This window comes from Eucyclogobius newberryi, unplaced genomic scaffold (genome assembly GCF_026437365.1).
Source record: "Eucyclogobius newberryi isolate DKJ021-1_F unplaced genomic scaffold, fEucNew1.0.hap1 SCAF_17, whole genome shotgun sequence".
Classification (NCBI taxonomy): Eukaryota; Metazoa; Chordata; class Actinopteri; order Gobiiformes; family Gobiidae; genus Eucyclogobius; species Eucyclogobius newberryi.
This window is the reverse complement of record NW_027315801.1, coordinates 14,980,786-15,008,273: the sequence shown is the minus strand read 5'-3', so window position 1 is coordinate 15,008,273 and position 27,488 is coordinate 14,980,786. Positions and strand designations below refer to the sequence as shown.

At 41.8% G+C, this 27,488-nt stretch overlaps 1 protein-coding gene across 1 annotated transcript; it reads right to left on the bottom strand.

Moving 5' to 3' along the window:
• Window positions 1–10,114: 10,114 nt before the first annotated feature.
• LOC140362585 (trypsin-3) lies at window positions 10,115–23,230 on the bottom strand. Its single transcript, XM_072448669.1, has 5 exons — window positions 23,173–23,230; window positions 20,008–20,188; window positions 12,309–12,453; window positions 11,330–11,599; window positions 10,115–10,430 (listed from the first exon to the last, which is right to left on the bottom strand). The coding sequence occupies exons 1-5, from the start codon at window positions 23,228–23,230 to the stop codon at window positions 10,266–10,268; spliced, it is 819 nt and encodes a 272-aa protein (XP_072304770.1). The 3' UTR covers window positions 10,115–10,265.
• Window positions 23,231–27,488: the final 4,258 nt, after the last annotated feature.

Genomic DNA, 27,488 nt, shown 5'->3' with positions numbered 1-27,488 from the left:
CCTGCAGTTGTTCAGAGGAGACACATAAGTGATGGCACAGGTGGACTGTTTATGGAAATGATAAACTTTGAAAATGTCTCATGTTCTAATGTAAATGATTTGTTGAACTCTGTTACATCTAGTGTTTTGAATGTTCTGGACACCATCGCCCCTATAAAGGCTAAAATGGTTAAAAATAAGCAGAAGGCGCCGTGGAGAAATGATGATTCGGTCAGGGCACAGAAAAGGGAGTGCCGCAGGGCCGAACGGAAATGGCGCAAGTCAAAGCTCCAGGTTCAAAAAGAGATTTACAAAGAAAAGCTGAACATGTACAACCTAATCTTATGTAGAACTAGGGAAAGATATTTTTTCTGAAATAATTGGAAGCTGCAGTAACAACTCGCGTGTCCTGTTTGCCACAGTAAACAGATTAACAAACCCTCCAGCTCAGCTGCCGTTAGAACTCATTTCCACATCCAAGTGTAATGAGTTTGCATTGTTCTTTAATGACAAAGTTCAGGGCATTAAAAATGCTATAAATCCCACAATGCAAAAAATTACCCTAAAACCACCAAGACACTTAGAGCTAACTCACTTTGCACCAGTAACTGACAAAACTGTCCATGAGATCATCACCAGTCTGAGTTCATCTACATGCTGCCTTGATGTGTTACCCACCAGATTTCTAAAGTCTGTGCTGAACAGTTTGTTAGCACGATTCACTCACATAGTTAACATGTCGCTTCAATCTGGAACATTCCCAATGTCTTTGAAAACTGCGGTCATAAAGCCTCTCCTAAAGAAGAGCAGTCTTGATGCCGCAGTACTGAGTCATTACCGGCCCATCTCTAATCTGCCATTTTTGGGCAAAGTCCTTGAAAAGGTTGTTTACCAACAGCTCACAGATTTCCTCTTAATAAACAACTCATTTGATGTTTTTCAGTCAGGTTTTAGACCTCATCACAGCACTGAGACTGCTCTTGTCAAGGTGACAAATGACATCCGCCTGAACACTGACACGGGCAAAGCCTCAGTCTTAATTCTGTTAGATCTGAGTGCTGCTTTTGACACTGTCGATCATGGGATCCTCTTACAGAGACTAGAGGACTGGGTGGGCATCACTGGCACTGCCCTAAACTGGTTAAGGTCCTATCTGGAAGACAGGAAGTACTTTGTTGAAATTGGTAGCTGTGTCTCAGACCACATGACCCTGACCTGTGGAGTGCCCCAAGGGTCAGTCCTGGGTCCCCTTCTGTTCAACCTCTACATGCTGCCGTTAGGTCAGTTGATACGCAGTGAAAATGTGTCCTATCACAATTATGCAGACGACACTCAGATCTATGTTTCACTATCGGCAGGTGACTATGGACCAGTAGATTCACTCTGTCACTGCATCCAACAGATCAGTTTGTGGATGCAAAACAACTTTCTCCAGCTGAACTCAGACAAGACTGAAATAATCGTTTTTGGCCCACAGAAACAAAGAGAAAGTGTTAGCGGTCACCTCCAGAGTCTCGCTCTAAAACCTACAAACCAAATTAGAAATCTGGGGGTAATAATGGACTCAGACTTGAACTTTAATAGCCACGTCAAATCAATAACATCAGCAGCTTTTTACCATCTAAAAAACATTGCCAAAATCAAAAATATAGTGTCAAAACCAGATTTAGAGAGACTTATCCATGCGTTTGTCTCCAGTAGATTAGACTACTGTAACGGCCTGCTCACTGGTCTCTCCAAACGAGTTGTAAAACAGCTGCAGTACATCCAGAACGCTGCTGCTCGGGTCCTGACTAGAACCAGGAAGTATGATCACGTTAGTCCTGTTCTCAGGTCTCTGCACTGGCTCCCTGTGGCTCAGAGAATAGACTTTAAAGCAGCTCTGCTTGTGTACAAGTCTCTCCATGGCCTAGCACCAAAGTACATATTGGATATGTTAGTGCCATATGAACCATCTCGGACTCTGAGGACCTCAGGGACCGGCCTCCTGCTGGTGCCCAGAGTCAGGACAAAACATGGGGAATCTGCGTTTCAGTTTTATGCAGCTAAAATCTGGAACAGTCTTCCTGAAGATGTGAGACAGGCTTCAACTCTGACAATGTTCAAATCTAAGCTAAAAACAGTTTTGTTTAGCTGCGCATATGACTGAAAGGATTTTTTCTTTGCACTCTTCTCTTTTGTTTGTGATTTTATTAGTTTAAAAAATCAGTTGGATTGATAATTTTTAATTTAGTCTGTAATTTCTTTGTGATTTGAATGCATTTTTCCTGCTGTGTGAAGCACTTTGAATTGCCTTGTGTATGAAATGTGCTCTACAAATAAACTTGCCTTGCCTTGCCTTGCCTGACTCTGGCACCAGCATGAGGCCGGTCTATGTTAAATCCTGACTTTGGCACCAGCAGGAGGCCGGTCTATGTTTAGTCCTGACTCTGGCACCAGCAGGAGGCCGGTCCATGTTTAGTCCTGACTCTGGGCACCAGCAGGAGGCCAGTCCATGTTTAGTCCTGACTCTGGGCACCAGCAGGAGGCCGGTCCATGTTTAGTCCTGACTTTGGCACCAGCAGGAGGCCGGTCCGTGTTTAGTCCTGACTATGGGCACCAGCATGAGGCCGGTCTATGTTAAATCCTGACTTTGGCACCAGCAGGAGGCCGGTCTATGTTTAGTCCTGACTCTGGCACCAGCAGGAGGCCAGTCCATGTTTAGTCCTGACTTTGGCACCAGCAGGAGGCCGGTCCATGTTTAGTCCTGACTCTGGCACCAGCAGGAGGCCGGTCTATTTTTAGTCCTGACTCTGGCACCAGCAGGAGGCCGGTCCATGTTTAGTCCTGACTCTGGGCACCAGCATGAGGCCAGTCTATGTTAAATCCTGACTTTGGCACCAGCAGGAGGCCGGTCTATGTTTAGTCCTGACTTTGGCACCAGCAGGAGGCCGGTCCGTGTTTAGTCCTGACTATGGGCACCAGCATGAGGCCGGTCTATGTTAAATCCTGACTTTAGCACCAGCAGGAGGCCGGTCTATGTTTAGTCCTGACTCTGGCACCAGCAGGAGGCCAGTCCATGTTTAGTCCTGACTTTGGCACCAGCAGGAGGCCGGTCCATGTTTAGTCCTGACTCTGGCACCAGCAGGAGGCCGGTCTATTTTTAGTCCTGACTCTGGCACCAGCAGGAGGCCGGTCCTTGTTTAGTCCTGACTCTGGGCACCAGCATGAGGCCAGTCTATGTTAAATCCTGACTTTGGCACCAGCAGGAAGCCGGTCCATGTTTAGTCCTGACTCTGGCACCAGCAGGAGGCCGGTCCATGTTTAGTCCTGACTCTGGGCACAAGCAGTAGGCCGGTCCATGTTTAGTCCTGACTTTGGCACCAGCAGGAGGCCGTTCCATGTTTAGTCCTGACTCTGGCACCAGCATGAGGCCGGTCTATGTTAAATCCTGACTTTGGCACCAGCAGGCGGCCGGTCTATGTTTAGTCCTGACTCTGGCTCCAGCAGGAGGCCGGTCCATGTTTAGTCCTGACTCTGGCACCAGCATGAGGCCGGTCTATGTTAAATCCTGACTTTGGCACCAGCAGGAAGCCGGTCTATGTTTAGTCCTGACTCTGGCACCAGCAGGAGGCCGGTCCATGTTTAGTCCTGACTTTGGCACCAGCAGGAGGCCGTTCCATGTTTAGTCCTGACTCTGGCACCAGCATGAGGCCGGTCTATGTTAAATCCTGACTTTGGCACCAGCAGGAGGCCGGTCTATGTTTAGTCCTGACTCTGGCACCAGCAGGAGGCCGGTCCATGTTTAGTCCTGACTCTGGGCACCAGCAGGAGGCCAGTCCATGTTTAGTCCTGACTCTGGGCACCAGCAAGAGGCCGGTCCATGTTTAGTCCTGACTCTGGCACCAGCAGGAGGCCGGTCCATGTTTAGTACTGACTCTGGCACCAGCAGGAGGCCGGTCCATTTTTAGTCCTGACTCTGGGCACCAGCAGGAGGCCGGTCCATGTTTAGTCCTGACTTTGGCACCAGCAGGAGGCCGGTCCGTGTTCAGTCCTGACTATGGGCACCAGCATGAGGCCAGTCAATGTTAAATCCTGACTTTGGCACCAGCAGGAGGCCGGTCTATGTTTAGTCCTGACTCTGGCACCAGCAGGAGGCCAGTCCATGTTTAGTCCTGACTTTGGCACCAGCAGGAGGCCGGTCCATGTTTAGTCCTGACTTTGGCACCAGCAGGAGGCCGGTCCATGTTCAGTCCTGACTTTGGCACCAGCAGGAGGCCGGTCCATGTTCAGTCCTGACTTTGGCACCAGCAGGAGGCCGGGCCATGTTTAGTCCTGACTCTGGTACCAGCAAGAGGCCGATCCATGTTTAGTCCTGACTCTGGCACCAGCATGAGGCCGGTCCATGTTCAGTCCTGACTTTGGCACCAGCAGGAGGCCAGTCCATGTTCAGTCCTGACTTTGGCACCAGCAGGAGACCGGTCTATGTTTAGTCCTGACTCTGGCACCAGCAGGAGGCCAGTCCATGTTTAGTCCTGACTTTGGCACCAGCAGGAGGCCGGTCCATGTTTAGTCCTGACTTTGGCACCAGCAGGAGGCCGGTCCATGTTTAGTCCTGACTTTGGCACCAGCAGGAGGCCGGTCCATGTTCAGTCCTGACTTTGGCACCAGCAGGAGGCCGGTCCATGTTCAGTCCTGACTTTGGCACCAGCAGGAGGCCGGGCCATGTTTAGTCCTGACTCTGGTACCAGCAAGAGGCCGATCCATGTTTAGTCATGACTTTGGCACCAGCAGGAGGCCGGTCCGTGTTCAGTCCTGACTATGGGCACCAGCATGAGGCCAGTCAATGTTAAATCCTGACTTTGGCACCAGCAGGAGACCGGTCTATGTTTAGTCCTGACTCTGGCACCAGCAGGAGGCCAGTCCATGTTTAGTCCTGACTTTGGCACCAGCAGGAGGCCGGTCCATGTTTAGTCCTGACTTTGGCACCAGCAGGAGGCCGGTCCATGTTCAGTCCTGACTTTGGCACCAGCAGGAGGCCGGTCCATGTTCAGTCCTGACTTTGGCACCAGCAGGAGGCCGGGCCATGTTTAGTCCTGACTCTGGTACCAGCAAGAGGCCGATCCATGTTTAGTCCTGACTCTGGCACCAGCATGAGGCCGGTCCATGTTCAGTCCTGACTTTGGCACCAGCAGGAGGCCAGTCCATGTTTAGTCCTGACTTTGGCACCAGCAGGAGGCCGGTCCATGTTTAGTCCTGACTTTGGCACCAGCAGCAGGCCGGTCCATGTTTAGTCCTGACTTTGGCACCAGCAGGAGACCGGTCCATGTTCAGTCCTTACTTTGGCACCAGCAGGAGGCCGGTCCATGTTTAGTCCTGACTCTGGCACCAGCAGGAGGCCGGTCCATGTTTAGTACTGACTCTGGCACCAGCAGGAGGCCGGTCCATGTTTAGTGCTGACTCTGGCACCAGCAGGAGGCCGGTCCAGGCTCCAGGAGCCTCCGAGCCTTGAGCCAGTGCAGAGAGATTCTCTCCAATGCCAAACAGACGACAGCATTTGGTTTATTGTTAATTGTTAATCCATTTTGAGACATTTGGACTATTTTGGTTGCTCACATTCGTGCTGTTCTGTGCTGTCTTATGTGGTTTGACGAAACAAAGGTGAATTTCTACCAGAGAAAATTACAAAGCTTTTCTTAAAATGTTCTGAATTCAAGTAATTTTAACCAAGGCAGTTTTTGCAGTGTAGCATATATTACCCAGGATGCACAGGAAGTATGCATATTTCATGACACATCTTGGTTTAGGGAAGAATACACCAGTCCTGAAGACGAATGTGACAACATCACAAGCTGATTCAGACAGAATTGTCTATAGATCCAAAAACGTCCACTGGAGCTGACACTCTGGTAACTGAAAGTATCCCATCACTATGAGTGGGTCCAGCTCAACTCAGACGGTCCCTCATCTGCCTGAAGAGTGGCTCCAGCTCCAGTCTCCCTCGCGTCCGTCTGTGAGAGTCAGATCTCTCCTTCACTCTGGAACTCCTCCAGGTTTTTTTGTAGTTTTTCCTGGCCGAGAAGGAGGGTCTAAGGACAGAGGACTCTGGGACATCGTCCCTCGCCACCACAGACATTGTTTGATTCATTTATCACTGTCGCCTTCAGAGGCAACTGTTGTTCTGATTTTGGTCGTTACAAAAATAAATTGAATTGAATGGAATTGAACTATGGGAAACTGCTTTTGTTCTCCCTTTGCACAAAGGAGGCCAGACAAATCTCAAAACTATCCTGCCGAGCAAAACTCGGAGAAGTTAATAAGTCCCAGGTGCGTGCTTTCTTAACCAAATATTCAGTTTTGAACAGTTACAGTCTTTAAATAAACTCAATAAACTCAACTGTGCATAATCTAAAACACAGTAGCATTCACTTGTATGCGTATTGTCCTACTTTTTTGGCATTCCGGACATAACACATGTGGATACCCCGCTTGGGCTCTCAACAGTGAAGAGAACCAAAAAGCAAGACAAAAAGGACAAAAGGGAAACAGGCCAGAGAAGGAAGGGTGTTTCTAACCCTTAAGTCTCAGGACTGTCTGAAAACTTGCAGAGAAAAGATGGTTTGAAAGAGGAGTTAAAGAGGCAATATTGGTTAAATAGGAATGGGGGTTAAATATTCAACCTTCCTGTTGTTTATAATGGAATCTTGAATCCCTGGAGAGGTAGACGTCCAGGGCATTCGGATGCTAATCAGGTCCTCAGGGAAGAGAAAGAGAGTGAGCCAGAGACAATAGGAGACTAATAGCCCATTAAAGGACTGATAGTAAACAAGAGGCTAGTTTGACATGAAACAAAGAGGTGTAGTTTCAGTTGAAACCAACAACCTCTGTCATTAGGAGGTCCCGCCCGGTGGGCAGGGTTTACCACAGAACAGAATAAACATCTGAGTTCCCGGTCTAAATTCGCAGATAGAGAATGACTCTTGGATGAAAGTCAAAGCGTTTTGTTTTTTCTAAAACAGAGTCCAGATGATACAACAGAACCTTTTTCTACAATTAATTAATGAGAATAATCTCATTAATTAATGTGATTATTCTTGTTAATTAATGAGAATAATCTCTTAATTGATGATAATAATTTAAAGAGAACAAAGCCCCGGGTCAGCTACGTTTCACTTTCAGCACCACGGCCAGGACGCAAATGATGCTTGACTTGGATGGGTTCAGTTAATACAAAAGCCCACAATAGATGTCGATCTTTATCATGTGGGCCTTTTAGACATCACAGTCACAGTCCCCCCATGTCCTTCTGGTTAAGGGCCTGCGCGTGGCTCAGGTCCTGGACACTGGGCAGGACACTGACCGCGCTCAGAGCCGTCGCAGCAGGCGGACCCGGGCCTTTATTCTCTTTAGATTATCAGTATATTCTCATTCATTAATTATATTCTCGTTAATTAATAACTTTTTTTTCATTAATTCATAACTTTTTCTCAGTGATTAATTACTTTTTTCTGGCCTCAACTTTAATCTCATAATGACTTTAATGTTGAAATGTAATAACTTTATTCTCGTAGTGCCGCGCCTTTTTGGGGGGGTTGACCCTTATACTCCGTCGTAGTCTGCCACGTAAAATGATGCCAATTTTTTTTAGTTCAGGAAAGAAAAAAAACAATAATCAACAAGCGATGCAATAATAAGGCATTTAATAACATGTGATATATAAAAGAACATCGTAGCAGTCACACCATGCATGTGACTTACTCAAAGGTGCTTCACAAATAATGCGCAGGTTCATAACATTACCCCGAGGGAGATGTTGGCAGGATCACGCTGAATAAAAAAAAGATTATACCGTTTTATACTATATATATATATTCACTATTATAATATATTCAAACTAGTAAAACTACAACTACGTTCAGTAAAGCAGCAGCTGTCCTTCTCCATCGGACACACTTCTTACGCACCAGGACTGGACATTAACCCTTCAGCTTTCTGGCCACTGCGTTTGTCTCCAGCCGCACTTTAGGATGTTGTTTTTATGTCGTGTGCAATGATAGGACGACATGTTTGGAATTTGATTTTGCAGGTCGAATCACAACTAACGTTATCACTAATTGAACCCAAAATGTAAAAAATATGTATGAATGTGCCACGTTTTTCTCCTATCGTTCTCCTACCTGAGACGTTACTGTCATATAGGGGATTATGTCATTGTTTTTTTGGTTAATAAAGATGTTCCAGAGCAGTAAGGATCATAGAATACTTTATAAAGACGCAAATAAAATAAAACTGTGGAGAGTATTGACAGTTTGCAGGGTCAGACAAGTCAGATTTGAACTGACTTTCCTCCAGTTTATGCCCCTTTCTCCTCCAAAAACGTACTCTTTTCAATTAAACCACATCCTTTTACATAATTATTTATTATCATCATCAATAAGTTAGTAAAGGAATGACAATGAGTTGATTACTTTGTGTTGACCTGCACTGAACTATTTGTTTTACGATAAAGACTAAGGCTGTATTCACGCTCCTTAGTCTTAGTTTGCTCCTGGTCCTGGAGCCCAGTTTAGTCTGGATGTAGATTGTGTTTTGTCCTCCTTGTTTAGTCCTGGTGTTGTCCAGGATTAGCTCCAAATATAGTCCCAGTTTAGTCCCAGTTTGGCTGGTTGAAAACACTTGCACCCCTCCAAAATGGCCAGTCCGCTGGTGTTAATGTCATGCATTCCTTTTACAAATATATGGAGCTACAGTAATAGTTATAAAGTGATTATATATCAGAAATAGATATAATTAAAACCATATGTGCAATACGCAGTAAATATTCCTTGACTCCCCATAACCACTGCATTAAGCAGTTCACCACCCAACACACTATGGGTCTATTCCAACTCTATTGTAATATATAATTCAGTATATGTTTTAGACAATGCACTGTTATATAAAGAAGAATAAGTTACCCGTGTACCCTTTCTTATAGCATTTCTACTACTCTTCTTAAGTCTACATTGGGAGCACGGTACACACAAGTGATTATGGCACCATGCTGAAAATGCACCGTCAATTTTTAATTATTAATTTATACTTAATTATTTCTGCTTAGAATGAAGCTGGGGAAACGCTTTAAATGGGCCAACACAAGAACTGGTGTATTCAAGCGTGAAAACTTAAACATACAATTAATGTGCGTAATTAACAGGCAAAATTGTGTGTAAAAAAAGAAAAAAAAGGATGTACTGGACACTGCAAAAAATAGACGTCTAACTCAGGGCGTTTGTCTTAAAGGACACTTATTATGCAAACTGACTTCTCATGATCACGCTATAATATTGCTCTCTCTCATCAGAAACTAATCTGGAGTTGTGTTTGGTTGTATCCCCTTTGTGCCTCAGAAAACATTCAGAATTTCACAGTTTTGTGATTTGTTATAAGTCAAACTCAAAATTTCTTCTGATGTTTTTAAGTCCATAAATCATCTCCAGACTCGTCCTGAGCATTTCTGCCTCAAATCGCATTCATTCACACAGTTACGTTAGCATGTTGCGTGTTATTTGACATGTGGTAATTCCCTTGGCTGCCAGTGGATGGAGTGCTAATAAAATCCTCATGAGGGAATGCTTCACAAATATAAAATAATGTATGCTTTTAGTAGATACATTACTTTACAGTAAAACACAAGATGCATGTTTAACAATACAAATCATGCATAATGTGTGTCCTTTAATCGTAGGAGTTTTGACCTGTTCTGATTGATTTTCTGAAAGAATCTACAGGTTTTTAGTTTTGCAAGGTTATGAAATTGTGTTTACTCCATTGGCAGATTTACTACCTTCTTTTAAAACTATCTTCAAATGAGTCACGAAGAAATGCCAAAAGATCGTTGATTATTATTACCGGCTTATTTGGTGGAACATGTAAACAGCAGTTAAAAGTAGCTAGGGCTGGAGCAATCTTCTTTGCTAATCGATTCATGTTGCAATTACTCTTTTGATTAATTGATTAGTTGTTTGTGAAAGGTCTGTGAATATAAATTTTTGACAGATTTTGACCCTGAATTTACAGACAAAATCCAAACATGAGTCATAAAACCTCTTCTCTCAGCACATGGCATGCTTTGGAATCCAGATAACAATTTAAATTAATTGATTTCAGCTCAATTAACTGCGATTAACAGTTTCTGCCCTAAATATAACCCCGTCAAATCTATTTCTGTCAAGATTCTTATTTCAAGCTGAGCGATCTTAACCAAGGCTAGGTGTTATTTTTTGCAGAGTACAATAGGTGTCGGTTTCATTCATCTCCGTCTGATCTCAGTTACACCTGCGGTAATAGCTAAACACAGTGTCTTCTATCCACGAGCGATACTTGGACACCGCCGCGTAGACTCCAGGATACTGCGGGATGGCACAGCCGCTGCCCCAGGACACGATGCCGTACAACAGACCGTCACACACCAGCGGACCGCCAGAATCGCCCTGGAGGACCACAAAGGACATCAGGTTACAGAGAGGAGCAGGAAGGGGCCATTTCCTCCAATGGGACGGTGTCGGAGCCTTTGATGAGGTCGTCACATTGTACTCTGTCTCTCCTTTTGCCTCGTGTGAATGAACTCTTTAAAATGACATATGAACCTACCAAAAATGATTAACCCCTTGGATGCCATTCATTTCATAATACATACAACATATTTTTATATTCTATTATATTCTTCTATTATATAAAAAAAGAAGCCATTAAAAGTAAATGTTCAATAACTGTGAATTTAAAAAGTGTTTGCCTTTTATTTTTTATTTTTTTGCTGCAAACTACACACAATTATGTACATTTGGTCTCCAAAATACCACATAAACTCCATCAAATTAAGATAACTGTATGTATTGTGACCCATATGAACAGACTGCCTTAGTCTGTCAATTTGAACACAAATTAATTGAAAAATTGAAAATCAAAATACAAAATTTCCCCCTTAAACAATTATTAGAAGTAGTTGTATTGCTCATATAATGTATAAATATATGTGTATGTAGAGATTAACTGGTAAAACTGTTCACGCCTGCTCTCGGGGGAAAACAAGGCCCCTAATATATAAAGCGCACCGGACTATAAGGCACAGAAGTCAGTCAGTAAAAAATAAAGGCTTTTAAGTGCACCTTATAGTCCAGAAAATATGGTATGGTCATATTTATTAATTATCCGACCATATGCAACTCAAATGTTATCATACATACTGCAAATACTACATCACAATAAGACAATGCTCCCACTAGTGCAGAGAAAAGCAAGGCACTGTAAACACTGCTCCTGATAAAACACCGTTCATCAGTCATGTGTCCAACAAAATTATAAATAAAGAGAACAAAAGCGGGCCGTTTACCTGACAGGCGTCCTGCCCTCCTGCACTGTACCCGGCACACAGCATGCGGTCCGTGATGTTTCCGTTGTACGAGGCGCTGCTGTTGCACTGTTCTGGCGAAACAATGGGCAGTTTGACGGTTTGTAGGACGGAGGGTAAACTGAGGGTCTCTCCTGCTACTGTGCTGCCCCATCCCGACACGCGGCACATGCTTCCCGGGGTGCGCGTGGAGTCCTGGCGCGGCAGGATGACAATCGAAATGAAGGCGTTCAACCAGACCGGCACCTGGAGCTGAAGATCATTTACAGTCAGTTTAAGGTAATACACTACAACAGGGGTGTTCAAACTCAAGCAGAGGGCCATAAACCACCCAACAATGTCGAATTTGTCCAATGCCAAAGTAAATCATTTGAAATTTTGCATTTGACATAGTTTTGATGAGCCTCAACACCTTTAATAAGACTTGGAACACTAATATTAAGATAAGATAAGATATTAGTTGGTATAACATAAAAATGCTTGAATTTTTCCAATTTTAAAGTAAAAGTACTATTTTTTGTTGTTTGGAGCAAGTTAGCAGGAAGCCGGAGGGCCAATAAAAATTGGTCTGAGGGCCGCATTTGGCCCCCGTGCCGTAGTTTGGACATGCCTGCACTACAAGTATTCTCAAAGCCAATTATTGCACTCATAAGTTTTTAATTGCACATTGTGTTAGATCATCAGGCATTTTAAAAGTTTTATCATGTTTTTTTTAATTGCATGGTTCTATTCTCCCACGGATCTCGAACTGTTCAACACCAGAACTTTCCCATTGAGACAAATAATGTTTATCTTAAACCAAAATCAAGTCTTCATCAGAATTAAACTGGGCTCAAACCAAAAAGTACAATACATCCTGAGCTACAAACAACTTTTGCAACTTCCATCTATGCATTATCAGTTACATTTTCTGTCATAAAAGAAGAGCAATGAAATGAAATGTCTGTGTGTTCTGACAAACCTTGATGAGCATGATGTCATTGTGGTTGCTGCTCCTACTGTTGTATGCAGGATGGGGAATCAGAGCCTGGGGGAAGATCTCCTGCTCGGTGCCTTCATAGATTTTCAGAGAGTGGTCTCCAGCCACCACCAGCGTGTTGTCTATCCTACAATAAACAGCAAACAGGGACACACTTTACATCTGAAAGACAAGGTACTGTCAATGGGCGAGTTCACAGGATATGAAACTTTAGAGGACAGGGCAGAATTCTGGGGCACAATTTGGCTTTAAACCGTCCAAATACAGATGTTGTTTCTGGTTCATATATCACTGGGCCTGTCCACGGGAAACATGAACACATTTGATGTCAATTAAAAGGGTTTAAGGCAGGGGTGTCCAAACTTAAACGGGGCAGAGGGCCACAAACAACTTGACAATGTCGAATTTGTTGACTGACAAAGGGAATCATAAAAAAATTTGCATTTGACGTAATTGCGATGAGCCCCCACACCTTTAATTAGACCTAGAACATTAATATTAGGTCATCATCAACATCAATATGCCTGAATTTTCCCAATTTCACAGTAAAAAGTACTATCTTTTGTTGTTTGGGCCGACATAGCAGGAAGCTGGAGGGTCGCATTTGGCCCCAGGGCCCTAGTTTGGACATGCCTGGTTTAAGGGTACAATCACACTTGCACCACATTGAAAATTGGGACTAAACCAGGAACTAAATCTGGGTTAAACCAGGTGTAGACCAGGATCAAGATCATCACGACCAAGTCTACATTAGTCTACATAAAACTGGCCTAAAACTAAGACAAAAAATGGACAATTGTGTGGTTGTGTTTGGTTTGTGCCCCCTTTTTTGTTTTCATATTATTTCTCATAATTTTTCTTGGATCAGTTTTTGTAGCTTTACTTTTTTCTTACCCTTTTTAATCACTTTTTTTTGGGTTTTTTTTGCATATTTTTGTAGTTTTTTTAGCTTAGTATTTTTCATAGATTTGACTTTTTGTTTTTGCGCTACACGGTTGATATGGCGACATTCCCTCCATCTGAAATGAAATGAGATTATTGAATGTTTCAACACAATCTACTGCAAAATCTGACAGTGATTCCATTTGCAATTAATTCACCAATAATGTTCAAATCACGATTCAGTTCAAGTCCAACACACGTTCAGGAGCATTGACAGAAGACTGAAATATCAACTCTAAATTGAATAGTTGACAAGATGTTTGTTCTGTGCCAATATTGCTTTAATCTTTTCTCTTAAATGACCTAATAATGGCCACGGGGCATGAAATGAATGAATGAGCTGGCGTTAAGGTTAGAAAACAGGTTGACTGGTTACTGAAAAGGAACATTATAGGTGTAAAGTTACGGAGGAGTTGGCATGCTCTTTTTGGGTGTTCCTAAGATCCATGCCAACACCATGACAACCTGCGACAAGTGAAACCCGGCTCTTTCCACGTCAGCGACTTGTGGTTAAACAGCAGTTGAGACTTGAGAATTGACACTTTTAATCTCAATTTGAGCCGTTTTTACTAATTTATATATGTTTGCGTCTTGAACCTAGAATATTTTGACTTCTTTAGTTGCATTTCAACTTATTTCAAGCTACACTGCTTGCCAATTGACAGCGTCTTGCTAGCTCACTGTTAGCATCACTACTTCCTGTCCAATTTTATCGCAACTAAGGGATTATCCTTTAGTTGCGCTAAAATCAGTAACGGCGAGACGGGGGTGGATGAAACTGACAATAAGAAATGAGGTGACTCTCTGTGTTTATAAAGGCAGGTATTTGTGTCTCAATGCTAAAGCTAATTTATAATATAATAAAGACTTGCAATAAGATGAAGTAATCGACATATAAAAAGAATTGTGTAATCTACTTTAAATTGGTTGTTTATTTTATATTTAAATTCTAATTAGTTAATAAGTTAGCATCGGCGTTGAGACATAGTTAGCTAGCCAACGAGCCTATGTGTCATTACCGGATTTAGAACACTGGTCCGATTTGGCACATCCTTAAAGTCGTTTAACTTCTTAAAATGTGTTTGATCTTTAAGTAGTGTTCAGTTTTAATGTTATGAAAAAATGTGACTACATCACAAAGTTTAATCATTCAAAAGCCTTTGTAGCTCATTATCCTCAAAGTTAGCTGTTTTACAGACTTTACTCAGCTCTGCTCGGTTTTTTATAATGTATCATTTCCACATACGTTGAACAAGTATTTATCAGGACAATTGTACAAATCTCAAAAATACGGATTGTCCCAAGTATGGTTACTATAGCAACTTCAGCTCTTGCACCAAAGTGTTCCAAATCGGGTAATGCCAGAAACTATTCCACAATATACATGAAACTATTTATACATGAAACTATTCCACAATATACATGAAACTATTGCACAATATACATGAAACTATTCCACAATATACATGAAACTATTGCACAATATACATGAAACTATTCCACAATATACATGAAACTATTGCACAATATACATGAAACTATTTATACATGAAACTATTACACAATATACATGAAACTATTGCACAATATACATGAAACTATTCCACAATATACATGAAACTATTGCACAATATACATGAAACTATTCCACAATATACATGAAACCATTCCACAATATACATGAAACTATTGCACAATATACATGAAACTATTGCACAATATACATGAAACTATTCCACAATATACATGAAACTATTGCACAATATACATGAAACTATTCCACAATATACATAAAACTATTGCACAATATACATGAAACTATTGCACAATATACATGAAACTATTGCACAATATACATAAAACTATTCCACAATATACATGAAAATTGCAACTATTGAAACGAATGTAATGAAGCAGTTAAAGGTCCACTTTTATAACGTCCACCTGCTTGTAAATAATTGCATGTCTTTTTTCGCAGTGTTAGTTAAAGACTAACAGCATTAGAACATGTTACGACACAAAAGACGGGTTTGTGAATTATTGATGCTCATTTTCAAGTTTGGTCAAAGTGCCAGAGGTCGGGGCAAAGTTGAGCAGGAGGTCACAAGCATTTCAGATGCTTGTATAATTCTACGGGAGATCAATTGTTTTTGAACTTTGCGCCGGTTTATGCTTCCTGTTGATGGTCGGCCCAGTAATTACCAAATTAACACGCTTAAACCAGGTCAAAACATCTGCAATCTGACAATTCTCAATAAATTCTATATAAATCTGACTCTTCTCAATTTTAAACTATGGTTCCTTCAGTTTTCAGGCTAAGTTCCTTTGCATTTCCTTGGTCACTCATCCAAGAAGTGCAAGTTCATTACACACACAAGAGCTGAAATACGCTCATTTTTCATATGAATCTGAAAGGAACCTCCCTTAAAGAACTGCTGTATTGTTTTGGCTTCAGAGATGACACTTTAAAGTGTAGTTCCTCTAAAGACCTCTTCACCAGCCGTGTTGTTTGGCCCCAGGACTGCGCCCTGATCACTTTCAAGATGGCCCATTGTCACTTGTAATCCTATATTTATTATGTTTTGATAGCTTGTCAATTGTCAATGTGATATGGCTCAGAGAGGGCGGGATCTTGTGCACAGATTCTGCTTACATATTTACAAAAAGTCAAATTAGGAACACTGAGGTCATCTGCATGATAACAATGTGCAGTGTTTTATGACATTATATCAGAAATGTGCAAAAACGTGTCTGTAAAAAAAGGTTTAGGATGAATTATTTGGTTAAACCTCACATCACCTAATGCCGTTTTTAGTTTGTTTCTATTTCTTTCCACCAGACCTGGCAGAAATTCATCAGTTTTGTTTTAAAGAAGACATTTTTGATATTTGATTCTATAAAATACATGTGACTTGATTTGAATGGTGTTTCTGCTGTAACATGGAAGACTATTGCCATGTCATCTTTTGCCTGAATCCCATGAATAGACAATATATGGCCAATCTCTATCCAAGCGTGACATAGGAGCATAAATCTCACTTACAATATTTCTTGCCATATTTTGAAGAGGCTAAAGGAAATAATATAAGCTGTTTTCTCCTTTAAAAATGCAACATATGCAAATACAAATTATTATTAACTAATCCAAAGGTTTACAATAAAACTGTTATTTCTTCATCTGCACTGGAATAGAGTTTGGTCTATGTGGGTCCCTGTTTTTGTGAGAGTTTAGCTGCAGCTGACGGGCAGCGCAATGTTGAGTCCACTAGCTAACAGCTAACACCAAACCCTAACAGCTAACACCAAACCCTAACAACTAACACCAAACCCTAACAACTAACACCAAATCCTAACCCCTAACACCTAACACCAAACCCTAACAACTAACACCAAACCCTAACATCAAACAACCAACACCAAACCCTGACATCTAACAACGAACACCAAACCCTAACATTTAACACCAAACCATAACACCTAACAACTAACACCTAACACCTAACACCTAACACCTAACACCTAACACCTAACACCTAACACCTAACACCTAACACCTAACACCAACACCTAACACCTAACACCTAACACCTAACACCAAACCCTAACACCAAACCCTAACACCTAACACCTAACACCAACACCTAACACCTAACACCTAACACCTAACACCAAACCCTAACACCAAACCCTAACACCTAACACCAAACCCTAACACCTAACACCAAACCCTAACACCAAACCCTAACACCTAACACCTAACACCAAACCCTAACACCTAACACCAAACCCTAACAACTAACACCAAACCCTAACACCTAACAACCAACACCTAACCCCTAACACCTAACACCAAACCCTAACAACTAACACCAAACCCTGACATCTAACAACGAACACCAAACCCTAACATCTAACACCAAACCATAACACCTAACAACTAACACCTAACCCCTAACACCTAACACCTAACACCTAACACCAAACCCTAACAACTAACACCAAACCCTAACAACTAACACCAAATCCTAACACCTAACACCTAACACCAAACCCAAACAACTAACACCAAACCCTAACATCAAACAACTAACACCAAACCCTGACATCTAACACCAAACCCTAACATCTAACACCAAACCATAACACCTAACCCCTAACACCTAACCCCTAACACCTAACACCTAACACTTAACACTTAACACCTAACACCAAACCCTAACACCTAACACCCAACCCTAACACCTAACAACCAACACCTAACCCCTAACACCTAACACCAAACCCTAACACCTAACACCTAACACCAAACCCTAACACCTAACAACCAACACCTAACCCCTAACACCTAACACCAAACCCTAACACCTAACAACCAACACCTAACCCCTAACACCTAACACCAAACCCTAACACCTAACACCTAACACCTAACAACCAACACCTAACCCCTAACACCTAACACCAAACCCTAACAACTAACACCAAACCCTGACATCTAACAACGAACACCAAACCCTAACATCTAACACCAAACCATAACACCTAACAACTAACACCTAACCCCTAACACCTAACACCAACACCTAACACCTAACACCAACACCTAACACCTAACACCAAACCCTAACACCTAACACCAAACCCTAACACCTAACAACCAACACCTAACCCCTAACACCTAACACCAAACCCTAACAGCTAACACCAAACCCTAACACCTAACAACCAACACCTAACCCCTAACACCTAACACCAAACCTTAACACCTAACACCAAACCCTAACACCTAACAACCAACACCTAACCCCTAACACCAACACCAAACCCTAACAACTAACACCAAACCCTAACACCTAACACCAAACCCTAACACCTAACAACCAACACCTAACCCCTAACACCTAACACCAAACCCTAACACCTAACACCAAACCCTAACACCTAACAACCAACACCTAACCCATAACACCTTACACCAAACTCTAACACCTAACACCAAACCCTAAGACCTAACAACCAACACCTAACCCCTAACACCTAACACCAAACCCTAACACCTAACACCAAACCCTAACACCTAACCCCTAACACCTAACACCAAACCCTAACACCTAACAACCAACACCTAACCCCTAACACCTAACACCAAACCCTAACAACTAACACCAAACCCTAACACCTAACAACCAACACCTAACCCCTAACACCTAACACCAAACCCTAACAACTAACACCAAATCCTAACCCCTAACACCTAACACCAAACCCTAACAACTAACACCAAACCCTAACAACTAACACCAAATCCTAACCCCTAACACCTAACACCAAACCCTAACAACTAACACCAAACCCTAACATCAAACAACTAACACCAAACCCTAACATCTAACACCAAACCATAACACCTAACAACTAACACCTAACCCATAACACCTAACACCTAACACCTAACACCAAACCCTAACACCTAACACCTAACACCTAACACCAAACCCTAACACCTAACAACCAACACCTAACCCCTAACACCTAACACCAAACCCTAACACCAAACCCTAACACCAAACAACCAACACCTAACCCCTAACACCTAACACCAAACCCTAACACCTAACACCAAACCCTAACACCAAACCCTAACACCTAACACCTAACACCAAACCCTAACACCTAACACCTAACACCAAACCCTAACACCTAACACCTAACACCAAACCCTAACACCTAACTCCTAACTCCTAACTCCTAACACCTAACTCCTAACCCTAATACCTAACCTTACCCAACTTAATTGTCTATTGTGAATAAATCATCCCAATTTCTTTTTTTTAATTGAATTGTTTTTTGCCACCAGAGTGGAGCTCCATATAGCGTCTGCCACTGGACCCTCTCGGTTTTTTAGCTGTTGCCGCAACAAAATAATGCATTTCAAGGACAAATATTGTACATTATTTGTATGGTTAGAATGTATGTTTAGAAATAAACTTAGTATTATTATTTACAAATCTAGCGGCAGCAGAGGGAACTACATAGATGAGATAAATTCTAGCTTTCCCCTGACATGCTAATGCAGGCACACAGTGATGAGTGCAGAAATGCTCAGAACGAGTCTGGCGATGAGTTATAGACTCAAAAACAACATCTGACATGACGGATCAGGGAGATTCAGAATGAAGGGAACTTTCTGGACAGCATTCATCAAACAAGCGTGAATGAAGCTAACTACAAGTCTCCAGGAGGGTTTTTGGTGGTGCATCGTCCCAGCCCACTGTTACTGTGAAACTTTGATGGTTATTGTTACATCCCTTGTAAAGCGTCACACTGTCCATTATTACCATGGTATGAGGATTATTACCATGGTATGAGGTTTATTACCATGGTATGAGGTTTATTACCATGGTATGAGGTTTATTACCATGGTATGAGGTTTATTACCATGGTATGAGGTTTATTACCATGGTATGAGGTTTATTACCATGGTATGAGGTTTATTACCATGGTATGAGGTTTATTACCATGGTTTGAGGATGGTGAAAAGATGATGCCCTCTTTCTACATTGTAAGAAAAGACTAACAACGTTTTCTGGTCGTTTGCCAATTGACAGTAGAATTACAGTCAGATCTATTTTCTTTTACCATGAAATAAAGAAAAGTGACAAATGTGTTACACGTTTAGCTACTTTTACCATCTTATTACTATGCTATTACTGTGCTGTTACTAGCTCTTATGTCTTACCCTTTGTTACAGTGCGCTGCTGTGATGACCCAGTATTTGGTTATGAGCGAGCCTCCGCAGAAGTGCTGGCGTAACCGTGTCTGTAGAGAAACGACATACTTTATGGAATTTGGAACAGGGACATATCCTCCAATTATTCGGAATTCCTCTGCCGTGTTCTGAGTGTTCTGAGTGTTCTGACCTGCAAAACAAGACGAGATCAGTGGCATCAACACATTTTCTGAGCTGCTTTGTTTACATGGTCTCAATGCTGCGGTAACACTATTATATTCTTAAGAACTAAGCCTGCGTTCACACTGTTCACACAGATTTGTAGTCCTAATTTGTAGTCTCGATTTGTAGTCCTGATTTGTAGTCTCGATTTGTAGTCCTGATTTGTAGTCCTGATTTGTAGTCCTGATTTGTAGTCCTGATTTGTAGTCCTGATTTGTAGTCCTGATTTGTAGTCCTGATTTGTAGTCCCGATTTGTAGTCCCGATTTGTAGTCCTGATTAAGTTCCGTTCTGGTCCTGATTTAGTCTTGGCCCAGGTTTAATTACAGGTTTAGTCTCAGTTTATGTCCTGTGTTGCTTTGTTGTGTAAATCAGTTACAAACTTTTGAAGAATTCACACTCCTGGTCCTGATCTGGTCCTGGTTCCGTCCTGTTTTTGTCCTGGTCTGGTCCTAGTTTGGTCCTAGTTTGGTCCTGGTTTGGTCCTGGTTTGGTCCTGGTCTGGTCCTGGTTTGGTCCTGGTTTGGTTCTAGTTTGGTCCTGGTTTGGTCCTGTTCTGGTCCTAGTTTGGTCCTAGTTTGGTCCTGGTCTGGTCCTAGTTTGGTCCTGGTCTGGTCCTAGTTTGGTCCTGGTGTGGTCCTGGTCTGGTCCTGGTTTGGTCCTAGTTTGATCCTAGTTTGGTCCTGGTTTGAGCCCGGACTAGTCCTGATTAGACTTGGTTTGGTCCTAGAGGTGAGTAATTGTTAGTTTCGATGGAATCAAAATTAGGACTAAACCACACACAAAACCTGTGGACTAAATCAGGACTTAAAATTAGGACAAGTCTTTATCCAGACTAAACCAGGACAAATGAGAACGCGGCCTAAATTGACACGGTGCATGTTGTTACTATAGCGATTTGATCGAATTCCATGCTGTCCGTTATATTATTACATCTAAATGACCAAACCCAAATGATACTAAATGTCAGCGAAAGCCTCAGGCTGAACAAGCTAAAATGAGCAGAAATGTTACGTGAAAAAACTGAAACTCTATACAACAAAACATGAACTGGGTGTGTGTGTGCGTCATAAAACGTTCAAAATATTATGTAAGATTAAATTGCTAAAGTCGAGGGCTCTTCATATGATTTGGCTTTATTACAAAGAAGTGTAACAGTGTAAAAATGTTCTACTCCTGATTTAAGTGCGTTTAGTCCCAGTTCTGATGTGTTCATGTATGTGTTGGTTTTGTCTTGCTCTAGTCCTGGTTTAGTCCTGGTCTAGTCCCATTTTAGCCCTGGTTTAGTCCTGTTTAGTTGGAGGTTTAGCCTAGTTTAGCCACAGTTTTCAGTGTAGACACAGAATCCCATTTGTCTTGGTTTGATCCTGGTTTGATCCTGCTTTTTACTTGAGTTGGACTAGGTTTGGTCCTGTTCTTGTGCTTGTTCAGTTTTAGGTTTTGTCCTGGTTTAGTTGTAAGATTAATGTAATAGGTGAAGAGGTTTGAACATAGTCTGGGTTTGGGCTGGTTTGATCAGGGTTTGGCTCTGTTAAGTTGCTTTAAAACTAGAACAGTTTTATTTTATTTCATTAGTACATTTTTATTCATTAATTTAAATTAATCTTAGGCATACCATATTATTTTTTGTTATGTATTTTTTTATTATTATTGTTGTTGTATTGTATCCTGTTTTAATACAAGTCTAGACCTGGGTTTGTCCTGGGGTAGACTTGGTTTGGTCTTGCCCATGTACTGGATGGTCTTGTCCTAGTTTTGTCCCAGTTTTGTCCCAGTTTTGATGTGACGTGTGTATTACACAGTCGTCACACACTTGTATTGGTTTTGTCTTCGTTTTACCCGCTTTATTCCTAATGTAGACTTGGTTTGGCTTTGCTCTAGTCCTGGTTTAGTAAAGGTTCATTCCCAGTTTAGTCAAAGTCCCAATTCCATTATAATAACTGGGTCATCAGTCGTCAAACATTACATGGAAACAGTTCTGGTAAGTATGTCGTAATATATTGATTAGTCACTACAGAGCTGTCTCACGTGTCCAGATCCGTGTTGGGTGTAAAGACAATCTCTCCTTTAACGTTTTATCTTTACATAAGGTACAAAGAGGGGTGTTGGCCACAATTACTTATTATCATGTCATTGTTGCCCTCTATGTTTTGTTTTTTAGACTTTCTCAGATTGTTATTGTGATATTGTACACTTTTGTTTTTGACTTTTTCCGTGACAGCAGCCAAACTACGGCAATCAAACTTTGAATCATTTTTTTCACAAGGATCCCAAGCTGCAGTTATGACACAGAAAACTAACAAATAGAAAAGCACAAGCACTGCATTAAGAGATCGACTGAATTGGGACTAAACCCGGGTGTAAACTCGGAGTAAACCGTGACTAAACATGGACAAAACCAGTGTCAAACCAAGTAAACTCAAACCAGGACTAAATCAGGTCAAGTGTAAAAGCAGACTTCTACTACTTATCATGCAACAAATCAACAAATATAAAATGCAAAGTTCTAGACCCAATTCCAATTAGATAGATGTTTGAATGAGGAGTTTGCAAAGTTTGATACAAGTAATGAAGTGATAATCAACCTCAACAAGAGCGACCGACACAGCAGCAGTCGCAGTATCTAAAAAGCACTTTATTGTATTCAAAAAGCAATAATCCTGTTTGAATATTTAATATTAAGTGACGATGCGTGGCTCTAGATCGAGGGGTCTTCTCTGGGCTTTCACTCAAAACGGTTTATTCCCCAGGCTCATGCGCCGGGTCCGTTCAAAGTCACACACGTCTAGAGACTCTAAACGCCAGATAAGCAAATTTACTTACAGTTCACGGCCAAGATCCCCAGGAAAAGACATAGTAACGAGTAAAGCCGGTCCATAGTCACGAGGAAGAGTTAGTGCGACTGGGAGCCACCTGTGAGGTTTTTTTGTCCGATCCACACGCAACATCGCACCTCCATTCTCAGGTTTCTTAGTTCCAATTTCAGTTTCCATGTCCGCCTTCACGTCCATAATTGAAGCTCGTCCGACATGACCTCGAGCCTCACCTTGTCGATGACCTCATGGAGCCTCCGTGGACCTTCTGATGGTCTGAATAATCACTTAAACTTAATGAGCGACACCTAAAAGGGAAAAGGAGGTTGACGTTTCATAGCATTTTTTTCTTTTTTATCGTAAAACTGACATGACTTTGTGAATAAATCGTTCTCTTTTCGATTTATTTGATGTGTAAGAGGGTGTAAGGAGTCCAGATGACGTTTGAAATCTTTATATTTTACACAAGGGTTCATTTAAGTCTTTAACGGGACAAAATTGCCTGAAGCTCCATTTTGAACGGATTAATTTGTTCAAAATTAGAGGCAAAATGTATTAACTCTTCAAACATCTGTTGCTTCCCACAGTATCGCATTTAATTTTTCCATCTGCGTCGACTTACAGGTCAGATCTGTGGCAAAGCGAACCATAGACCCGTAAACGTTTGTAAGCAAAAACATACAACTTTGTCGGAATGGAGGCAAATGTGAAGTGGGACATAATGTGATTTCAATGGTGATGTCAAATATCACTAGACGTTTATTATTATATTTTATCCTTTTTTTTAAATTGGCCATTATGACAGGCATTTTTTTATGGACAAATGTTTACAGTTTTTTTTTTTTTTTTTTTTTTTTTCATTTTATCTACAGGTGTATGACCTATTTTACCACAAATTGTGCAAAGCTTAAATATATTTTAGGTGAGAAATTTTCCTTTTTTTCCTTTCTTCAAAACAGAAAATCAAACTGACCAAAGTGTTGCTTTTTTTTGTTATAAGAATTAAAAGTCATTGGCATTTTTATCCGTCAGATCAGTTAAACAATGAAAATGTTTAACGGGCATGCATGTTTTTCTTAGCAATAAAATAAATAAATGACAGATATGTTTAATGCCAAACTGGGGAACATTATGGGCAAAAGGTGTAACTTTACTGGTGAGGGTAGTTTACCTAGAATGTTGCAGTCTGGAATTAAATGTATCTATCTGACATTTATCCAGTTAAATGTCTTTTTATGGCACACACAGTGCATCTAAAATATCAGGTCGTTGTTGGATGTTGTTGTGCTTTATATTAAGTCTTCCCTGGACGTCTGGGAGTCAAAGCTGCTGACCTGAGTGTCTTTTCCTTCTGCGAATACACTTCAGGAGTCTTTTGATGGGAGCTCTGTTGTGACCACTGTGTTTGTCCCACGTTTCTTCTGTGGCTCCTCCCTGTTCTCACGCTCCCTCGTCTTGAACAGAGGAAAAGCCCGGACAAAAGCACTTATGGCTCAACATCTACCAACTGCAATGTTGATAGATTAACAGGAACTGGATTTGTGTGTTTTTTTTACTTTTTAAAAACTTGAACTGAACACAATTTCCATCTGTGCATTATTTCACTACTGTCCGATATTTTAACTACATTCACTTTAGAACGTAAACATGTGCCAATCACTACTTTTGATGTCAGTCTTCTCCGAGCTCGGATGGTGTAATACAGGCCTATTCAATTATATTTTCCAGGGGCCAGATTTTTCCGAGGGCAATTCTCTGGGGGCCGAACTACAAAACTGCACCACAATTTTATTATTTATATCTATTATCCACAAATACAACTCACAACGGTACTATTCAGCAGTTTATTTCAGTGAAGTAAAACAATCTAAGCAAAGACCAACCCAGTGTCCATAAATAATCAGACGTGAACTGGACCTAGTCCAGAACCGAGACTAAACAAGATCTGAACTGGACCACAGACTCTGAACCAGGACTATAAGCTCTTCAATATAACTGGCATTAACATCATACAGTACTGATGTACACAACAACGGTCGGCCCTCAGAGGCGACTGTTGTTGTGATTTTGGGCCTTACAAAAATAAATTGATTTGATTTGATTTGACTGAATACTTGAGCTAACATAGTAAGATAAGATAAGATATTCCTTTATTGTCCCACATGGGGAAATTTCATTGGTGCAACGCAGGTAGATACAGAGGTAGATACAGAAGAACAGATCACTTATAGGAAGTCTGAAAAACACTTTCAGTAGAAGATCTCCTATAAATAAATAAAAACTCCCATAGACAAATAAATAAATAATACCATTGCATGTGATCCCGACAGTAATTGCACATGAATATGTGTCACGACAGCACATAGATTGCACATGAATTTCACAGTAATTGCACATGAATTGCACATGAATTCCAACAGCAATTGCACATACGACAGAATTGCACATCAGTATTAGGTTAGGTCAGTATTGCGCCGGGATAACGTGACGATCTCCGGGTAAGACGACTGTTGTCCGCAGTTTCATGAGTTCCTCCTTTGTGGAAACGCGGTACGGCGCCGGCCGGGGGGCGGGGCCGGGGGGCGGGGCCGGGGGCCGGGGGGCGGGGCCGGGGGACTCAGAGCCAAGACACATCGCAACGACACGACGAAAACACTCAATCCAGCCGAATAAAGTCAAAACAAATTAATTTAAAGCGATTCCAGTGCGTGTCCCGATCGCTCGTGAAGTTCCTCTTCCATATAAACGTGTATATAAACGTGTACCGACGACACGCCGTACTTTAGCGCGGCCGGAGGGCGCGGGGAGGGGCTGGTGGGCTCGCTCGGAGCTAGCTCACGTCACAACAACACAACGAACGCAACGAAAAACGCTCAAATCCAGCCGAAAAAAGTCAAAAACAGTTGAATTAAAAAACTATTCCAGCGCGTGTCCCTATCGTACAGTAAAATAGAAAAAATATACTAACTATATTTACAAAATATAGGAGATAAAGCACAATAAGTGTGAGAAAGAAGAGAGAGCGTTTACACCAGGCTGCCAGCTGTACCAGCGCCTTGTGACGTAGTGCACTCAGGACAAACTCAGCTAGCCAGCAATATGGTACGGCCCATGGCCCATGGCCCATTTTACCATGATGGGCCAGACCCTATGCTTAGTGGGGCGGATTTGGCCCATGGGCCGCCATTTGAATAGCCCTGGTGTAATGTAAGACTTTTTTTCAAATCTCTATGGCTCACTGTAGCTGCTGTTTTACTGATTGTAAAAGTACATTTAATTTGAATACATCATCCGTGGGCTTCAAAGTGACCAAAAGATCAGAGGCAAGTCAAGTCAAACCTTGTAATTTTGAGACCTGAAAAGTCTTCAGAATGTCACCAGTAACACTACACTGCGTCCCATGATTAATGCAACACCACTGATTGTATTTGTATGTTTTGGATAAATGTGCCTGGTCCGTTTCCAGTCAGTCCTGGTCAGTTCAGTCTCGGGCAGTGATGGGCGTTGTTACTTAACTCGTAGTATCAAATGCACTGGGATGAAATTCCAGGATTCACAACATTAATCCAAGTGAAATTAGATAAATTAAAAGAGGAGCAGCGTGTCTTGCCTTACAGTGTTCCAGTTGATCATGACCATATCAGTTTTATTTCATGAACGGCCTTGTGACCCAGCACCCGTTTCCATCAAATTATCCTCTGTCTCACCTTACAAAAGTCCAGCGTATCTTCTTAAATAAAGAGATATTGGATGTGCCATATTTCACTGACACAGAAAGAAGAAAAAAAGTTGTAGATGTCACCACTAGAGGGTGACATCTACAACTCTTTACATCTACAACATCATTTCTTTCTTTTTTTTCAACATTTTATTCATTTACACTCCATACTCCACACAGTTGTTCCTGTACTCTATGCCAGGCTCATGGTTATGGAGCTCCATGAGTGCTGTGCCTGCCAGCGCCTGACACCCTGCAGTCCTGCCAGCGCCTGACACCCTGCAGTCCTGCCAGCGCCTGACACCCTGCAGTCCTGCCAGCGCCTGACACCTTGCAGTCCTGACAGGGCCTGACACCCTGCAGTCCTGTGCGGGATCGTCCCAGAGGCTGATAGGGATTTATTACCTTGTGGTTTTATACCTGATCTGATATAGAGCAAGACAATCTAAAATTGTCCTTATTGTTTGACAGCATTGACACTTCAAATGAACATCTAGTTTTATTTTTTTGACAACCCCATATGAAATGATTGACACAAATCTCATTGACATCGCCCTCTTCTGTGACCTACTTTCTATAGGTGATATTGAGGTGAAAGGCAGATTATGTGGCTGCATTTGTTACTTAACTGTCATGTCATGTTTTGTGAAAAACGAGTAGTGAAGGTAAAAGTAGTAGGACTTTTCTGACTTTATGAGCGCTTCAGGGCAAGTGTCGGATGCCTCCCTATGGACCATA